The sequence below is a fragment of the Ictalurus punctatus genome, chromosome 18 (assembly GCF_001660625.3).
Source record: "Ictalurus punctatus breed USDA103 chromosome 18, Coco_2.0, whole genome shotgun sequence".
Taxonomy (NCBI): Eukaryota; Metazoa; Chordata; class Actinopteri; order Siluriformes; family Ictaluridae; genus Ictalurus; species Ictalurus punctatus.
In genome coordinates this window covers 13,411,459-13,419,768 of record NC_030433.2, presented here as the reverse complement: position 1 = coordinate 13,419,768, position 8,310 = coordinate 13,411,459, and the positions used below count along the sequence as shown (strand labels likewise).

General features: G+C 37.4%; 1 protein-coding gene across 1 annotated transcript; it reads right to left on the bottom strand.

Annotated features, from left to right (window-relative positions):
• Positions 1 to 1,052: 1,052 nt before the first annotated feature.
• On the bottom strand, positions 1,053 to 7,878 carry zgc:165604 (immunoglobulin domain-containing protein). The gene is made up of 6 exons (XM_017492019.3): positions 7,731 to 7,878; positions 4,009 to 4,163; positions 3,383 to 3,581; positions 2,241 to 2,396; positions 2,006 to 2,128; positions 1,053 to 1,678 (listed from the first exon to the last, which is right to left on the bottom strand). Exons 1-6 carry the CDS (start codon positions 7,795 to 7,797, stop codon positions 1,482 to 1,484), a joined length of 897 nt encoding a protein of 298 aa, XP_017347508.3. The 5' UTR covers positions 7,798 to 7,878; the 3' UTR covers positions 1,053 to 1,481.
• Positions 7,879 to 8,310: the final 432 nt, after the last annotated feature.

Genomic DNA, 8,310 nt, shown 5'->3' with positions numbered 1-8,310 from the left:
CTCTCTCTCTCTCTCTCTCTCTCTCTCTCTCTCTCTCTCTCTCTCTCTCTCTCTCTCTCTCTCTCTCTCTCTCTCTCTCTCTCTCTCTCTCAGTTAAGAAGACAATAATAGCTTGTCATGTTACTGAGAAACCAGAAAGTACAAAGTCCACAATCTTAAAGACTTTCCTGAGTCGGAAGATATAGTTACATTCTTACCTCTGTTCCTGACAATGGAGACTCCTTCCATAAATATTTGATCAATGTCTCCATTCAGAAAGCTTCACATTGTTAATGAATGCATGTTCTTTCTTGATTCTAGTTTCTTTATTAGTCTTGTGTGGAGAATCCCTGTGAAACAGTTGTTACTCTGCAAATGATGTGTTACAACGAACACGTTCATATAAACCTGTGAATTGAATTACAGGCAGCACTATTGTTAGAGCTATGGTTATAGAAAATGGATCAATACCTTCTGACCAATCAGATTTGAGAATTCAACAGAACACATGCATAGTCTTGTGCTTACTCTCAACATTTCTTTTATGTTGAGTAAAAAAAGGTCCCTTTAGAAAAGTCCTGTATTTAATCCTGACTTTTGAATACTGCTACAATACAAATACTATTGGATTATATATTTATGTTTTAATTTTAGTACACTGCTCAGGAGCTGTATGAACAAGACTACTGTAGCATGTTAGGGAGTAACATTAAAGAGGAGTTTCTTTGTCTCTGAGCTTTGTCATACCAAGGTTGCTGGGAAAAATGGTACTTCAATTAATGGTTATGTGAACTGCAATATCTTAACAGCTTTCTTTAAGTCCCTTTCATTTTAAGATTGAGCTTACAATTGCTTAAATACACTCCCACAAACTTTCATCAGCTGCAGTCTTTTAATTGTGAAAGTAATATTTAATTTAGCAGTGTTTAAATGTGAGTTTCTAATATGGTGTGAGTGAATGATGGTAGAGGCTATGTTAAGTCTTTGATTGTGTAATTTAGAAGCAAAGAGCAGGAACATGGCAAAAAAAAAAAAAAAGAAATTTCTTTTTTTTTTTATCTAATGTCCTTAGTTTTGGAAACCAAAATAACTACAGAAAATGTATGCAATTTACAGTGTTTTAAGTAAATTTCATTTTGGAAAAAATCAAAAATCCAAACAAAAACCTATTAAGGTCTTGAAGCAATAAGTTTGACATAAAAAATTATTAATATGCTCAGTATTTTACTGAGCAACAGTAGTATAGCATAAAAGATAAATGAATCTGGGAAATCCCAGTCCATCAAACTATACATCATTAATTGACCTCTTTAATCAACTTCACTGACAGTCAGGCCGAGTACATTTCTGACTTATTCACACAGCAGCAAGGAGTATGCTCTACACTACAGAAGGTACAGTAAATATTCTGTATTTTAATGAGACCAACTGTAGCACCCCTATGATGCAGATCAAAAAACATCTAAAAACCTTGATTCAAATGCAGTCCCAATCCAAAAATCTCAGACAAATGAGCGCTTGATTAGAGAGGGAGTGTATATGATCTCGTTGTAGCACTCCTCTACACGGCCATCCGTCCATTTGCTTTCCTGAGCCGAGCGGTGGAGCCACAGCACCAGTGCCAACAGGGTCAGCAGCACCAGGCCCATGGAGAGTGTGATTAGCACCCCCTGCAGGAGGCCTGGGGCATTCTCTGTCGCTGCACAAGGAGAGAGACTGGCTACAACAACATACTGTTCTTACAGGCATGTTATAATCATGAATAGGGTAAGATGGTCGTGGCTAAAATGACATTATTGATTCAGCTACATTCTTCAGAAAAGGTGCCAGAAGAGGCTGATTAGAATTGTTCTATAATCAGTTCTGTTGGAGCACCCCCCCCCCCCCCCTCCCCCTCCCCGCACTAAGTACTTTAAACTAAAGTGATTACAAGCACTGGAGTGAATTCTAACAATGCACCAGAATTAAATACTCTGATTTATTCTGAAATACATGGACTGGGCAAAGCGATCTGGTGGAAACTCACGGGTGTACACTGAGAGGTTCACATAGCAGTTTTGTGTGCCCAGAGCGTTGGTCACAGAGCAGCGATACACACCAGAGTCCTGTGCAGACATGTTTGTAATTTGCACCAAGCCCATTAACTCCCCTAAAGAAAAGACACGAATACATAGAAATGGCTTTGATATCTTAGGGGCCTTTAAGTTCATGTCAAATTTTGCATCACATATTTAATCTGATAATGGAAATGTACTTGTTACCCCCCATACTGATGGGTAAGGTTATGTGATCTGGCTCCAGCTTCTCCCAGCTCATTTGTGGAGTGGGGACACCCTCCATCACAAGGCATGTCAATGTCATAGCGCCACCTACATCAGTCTCTCCCTCCCATATACACACAGGCAGTGATGGGGGTACTATAGCAGACACAACACCATCCAGTAAGCCAGATATATTGTACATTTATATAGCATGCACAGTACTGTGCAAGTCTAAGTCTTAGGCACCCTATTTCTTTATTTTTTAGTACAAATTTTGTTATAGATTATTTAATGACTTCTACATTATCAAGTCAGTACAAAAACATTTTAGATTTCCAAATGTTGATTTTACAGAATAAAATGAAATGTTACAGAAATATATTTGTATGTCAGTAAAGAAAGCAGCATGTCACGTAAGAGACCACTTTTCCAAGTCTCCAGAAGAACTGTGGCTGGTTCTGCAAGATGCTCAATAAAACTTACAGCTAATTTCCTACAAATTGTACTTGAGACTACAATTTTTTTTTGTCTTTGTTTAATTTCTTACTGTTTACTACTCTTTATAATATGTTTTTAAATGTAGAAACATTTCATTTCATTATTTTTGAAGGCATCTTTGCTCTATAGCATTTCTTTGCAAGACTTTTACACAGTACTGTATTTATGTATATGACTGTTAAAGGTGCAATTTGCAAAGATTAAAAATGTTTACAGACTTATGATAATCATAGAATTTCAAAGATACTTTAGAAATAATATATCTGGCTGTTTGTTTGTTTGTTTCGTTTTTTTAGGTTTGATCTTTTTTTCTGGCACAGAAATATGTCCCCACATGCAAAATCTGCTCAGGCAGCAGAGGGCTGTAAAAATGACAAACTGCTCCTTTAATCAGTCCTTTGATAAAGGATATAAGCAGGCACTCACTACAAAAGAAACTAAGACAGCTCTAGTGAGTCAGTGTAGAACCCTAAAACTAATATTTATCTAAAAGTGGACATTTTTGTTGACAGCCATCAGACTCTCAGAAGCCATGCCAAATTAGTGCTCAAGTAACAACATGCAGAGACACATGACCACATAAAGCAGTTTAGTTTCAGATTTAGTGCCACCTTCATAGGAGCTGAGGATTAAATGGTTCTTACCCAGGACTCTGAGGCTGAGTTCTCCGATTCCAGGGTCTCCTGTCTCTGGTGGATTGCTCACCACGCAACGATAGATGCCAGCATCAGAAACACGTGTATCATTTAGGATGATATCAGCGCTCCAGGGCATGTCAACAAACTCCACCCTGCTGGTGAAGGAGGGGCTTTCGATCACCTGCCCTTGATCATACGCGATCACCTGGTGTACACATGTAAACAATTCATCACTAACAAATACATGCGAAGAATGCATACTCCTCTTTTCTGGAAATTAGAGTGTAACAGTAACAGTAAGGTTAAGTAGCACCTAAAAAAAATCTAAATGTCCAACAAAGTAAAATTTCTTTCTGTAGATGATTAAACATAATTTTAAAAACCTTCATAACTTTATAATGTGTGACTGTTTTAGTACTTTTGCTGGTTTTGAGCTACACAAGTGACCAGGATAAATTGCTTACTGAAAATGACCGTGTCTATACATGATGGTGGAAAATTGTAGATTGATTTATGGTCTCTTTAATGTCATAAATACTAAAGAACAACATATTTGTAATACAAAGCTGTGATTGTTGATAACAGTAAGGTAATTAAGGAAATTTGTTTTTGATCTAAATGGAGTGTAATACCTGTGTGGGATTGTCTTGGTCAGAAAAAGGAGTCAGGGTCCAGATGATACTGAGGCGGATCAGGGGGCTCATGGTGAAAAATGAGCAGGGTAAAGTGATTGAGTCGCCCTGCACCACCTCCACAGTGGACTCCCTCACTGTGACACGCACTGTGTCTAGACATGGGAAAGAGAGACACTGTTACACTCCTCCAGTTAATTACCAATACTGAGCCAGCACAGGAAATTCAGGAGCCAAATGTTTTTCTCAACAGATATTAAAAAGTAGGATAAAAAGTTAGATTGGACCATAAAATTCATAGAATGCTACTATTACCAATCACTCAGTTACACAGAAACACACGTTTACATCTAACAAAAAATAAGTATGCATAAAGGTATTCAAAGGTAACTAAAAATCTTTTTCTTCATTTTCTTTCTTTATTTAATATTTGTAATACCTGTGTGGGCTTGTCTTGGTCAGAAAAAGGAGTCAGGGTCCAGATGATGCTGAGTATTATTTAGAGGTATTAAATAAAGGTATTATTTTTTTTATTTACAGCCCCCTAATACCAGTGACTGCACGGCCAAACATAGCTCCAACAAGCTGGTGAAGTTTGCCGATGTCACAGTGGTGGTAGGCCTCATCACTAACAACAATGAGAAACCTACCTAGAGGAAGTAGACGTCCTCTCCACATGGCTCTGCAATAACAATCTCTCCCTGAATGTCAACAAAACTAAGGAGATGGTTATTGATTATTAGAGGAAGCAGGTGAGGAATTACAGCCCCCTGATGATCAATGGGGCTACAGTAGAGAGCGTGAGCAGCGTCCAATACCTAGGAGTCCTACACCTCTCATGGACAACAAACATGAACTGCTTAGTGAGAAAGTCATGTCAGCGCCTCTACCATCTATGATGCCTGGCCAGGTTCAAGGTCTCCTACAAAGTGTTGAGGGCTTTCTACACTGGGACTGTGGAGAGTCTTCTCACAAGGAGCATCACCGTGGCCCAGGACTGACAGACACTATCAAGAGTGGTGAGGGCAGCAGAGAACACCATCAAGACTTCTCTCCCCTTCAAATCCTACTTCTCTCCTACTTCAAATGCATAATTCAAAAATAAATATGCATTCTGATAGGTCTGTGAAGCATTAGTAAACATTTAAGAGGTCAGTAAAGAAACATCTGCAAGACATAACAGCTCTGAAAAGATTACATTCTTACAACTTATATAAGAAATCAATGGGGGGAAAAAACCCCACAAAGACAAATGTGCGAAGGTAAAAATGCACAATAAAAAAAAACTACACACTCAACAGAGAAGTGTAAGGTATGAAAGGTATGGAAAATGTGAACTGATATTCATGCTCAATATATACTTGCACTTTTAACTTTCTTAAAATAAGTGTGCATCATTCACAACAGAGTGTTCCTAGAAAATATCTTCTGGGTACTTCAGTATAGGGTTTGCTTTAGTTTTTAATATATTTCCTTCAAAAAAAAAAAGAGGTGCAAATGGTTCTCCTAGAAATATAATATGCCTAGGGGCCATGTAAATAAATGGATATTATGACGTAAATAGTAAACCATGCCAGAGTTTAAAAAAAAAAAAAAAAAGCCAAATCTACATTATTAAGCATGCATCCTAAACAAAAACAGCTTTGCATACTCAGAAACAAGCATGGAAAATAAGTCAAAGCCTAAAGTGTGATTTGAATGTAGTTCAGAAACACAAAAGATAATGGATGAACAAATATGAATGTCTTTTCTTTCAGCAATCATGCCCTGACCTTCACCCTCACGCATGCCCAAGTCTCATTACAATAATAATGTGCCCCACCCCCACCACTGTACCATCTCCAGGCTCTCTCTTTGTGTGTGTGTGTGTGGGAGAACACATTGTGAATATCAAGCCATAATTACAGTTGACAGCTCAAGCTAGAAAATGCACACTGCATTACAAATAACAAGGTCCTTGTTTCGTGAAAATATCACAAATATTCTCTTAATAATATACACTGCCCTCCACTAATGTTGGTGCTCTTGGTAAATATGAGTAAAGAAGGCTGTGAAAAAGTCTTTATTGTTTAACATTTTGATCTTTGTTTAAAAAAAAAAATTACTAAAATACTCTGCTCTCATTGATATCAAACAATTACAAACACAAAACAGGTTTATCAAAAAAAATCTTTGTTAAATATACAACAATTATTGGCACCCTTTTAATCAATAGTTTGTGCTACCTCCCTTTGCCAAGATAACAGCTCTGAGTCTTCTATAATGCCTGATGAGATTGGAGAATACATGGCAAGGAATCTGAGACCATTCCTCCATACAGAATCTCTCCACATCCTTCAAATTTTGAGGACCATGCTGGTGGATTCTCTTCTTCAGTTCACCCCACAGGTTTTCTATGGGTTTCAAGTCAGGGGATTGGGATGGCTGTGGCAGGTCCTTGATTTTGAGGTCAGTAAACCATTTTTGTGTTGATTTTGATGTATGTTTTGGATCATTGTCGTGGTGGAAGATCCAACCACGGCCCATTTTAAGCTTTCTAGCAGAGGCAGTCAGGTTTTCATTTAATATCTGTTGATATTTGATAGTCCATGATGCCATGTATCCTAACAAAATGTCCAGGTCCTCTGGCAGAAAAATAGCCCCCAAACATTAAAGAGCCACCACCATATTTAACCGTGGGCATGAGGTACTTTTCCATGTGGCTACCTCACTGTGTGCACCAAAACCACCTCTGGCGTTTATTGCCAAAACACTCTATTGAGGTTTCATCTGACCATAAAACCCGATCCCATTTGAAGTTCCAGTAGTGTCTGACAAACTGAAGACGCTTGAGTTTGTTTTTGGATGAGAGTAGAGGCTTTTTCTTGAACCCCAAACAATTTGTGGTGATGTAGGTGATCATTTTCATTGCTTGTGCTATTTTCTTATAACCACTTCACATTTTGTGAAGCTCAACAATCTTTTGCAGCACATCACAGCTATCTTCTTTGGTCTTACCCATTGTTATGAATGACTAAAGGAATTTGCCGATGTGTTATCTCATATTTATACCCCTGTGAAACAGGAAGTCATGGTTGAAAAATTTCCTGTTCCTACTCACCCAGGTGCACTAAAAATGTAAAATATCAATGGGAATATATTTCAAATATATTTTTCTCATGTGAATGTATAGGGGTGCTAATAATTGTTGCACACCTATATTTAACTTTATTTATTTATTTATTTGATAAACCTGTGTTGTGTTTGCAATTGTTTGATGAGAGCAGAGTACTCGTAAATTATTTGAACAAAAGATCAAAAGGTTAAACAATAAAGACAATTTTTCACAGCCTTCTTTGCTCATATTTACCAAGCGTGCCAATATTAGTGGAGGGCATTGTATGCAAATACATAAATAAAGAAATACAAAACTAGTTTAAATAACAAATATGTCATAAATTACACAAAATTCGATCAAAACCAGTCTCTAAATCATTCTTTGTAGGTAGTAGATAGTTGTGTTCTTATAACATCAAAAAAGTTAACGTCAAGTTGATTAAAACTTGACTAACTTGATCAAGTTTATCACTGAATTCATTATTGCTGTATATACTATATATTTATCTAAAATTCTTTCAAGGACTTTGTTGATGTACACATGCAAATTGCTACATGTCGATTTTCATTAAATGACAATTATTTGAATGAACAGATACAAAAATGGACACTAAAATTTTACTCACCATACTGTAGAAATTCAAACACCAAGCAGGTGATCCTAAAGAGCCACTGTCTTGAGCCGTGCATCATTATGAGGATAAGAGTGAGAGTGAGTGAGAGTGAGAATGTGTGTGTGTGTGATCTATCCAGGTCTTTGCTCCTCACCCACTGCACAAACATAATCAAGTGATTAAGGGACAAACAAAGGAATGCTCCATTACCCCTCTGGCTGCAAAGTTGCAAACACTGATTTCCACTAAAGCTTTGTAGAAACTTTGAAGAGCAAATTAGCTAATTGGTTACAAAATATGATCAACTTGTCTAAAAGAAAAGAAAAGGTGTCATTTCCAGGGTTCAAGCACTGGTGGTCAAAGAAACTATTCCCACAGGTTTTTCTCCTTAATGAGATGTGCTGCTACTAGTTGGTGGTGAGCAAAGACACAACATCAAACTTGATCACATATCTTGAAAAGTATGTTCATCTATTTTCTCTTCAGTATCCTGTGTAACATGGCAATAACTGGTCACTGGTGCCCTACTTGTGAAGGGTGTTTGGCCCCCAAAAATTCCACTTGCAGCTGTATTTTGGAATTATACAGGGTG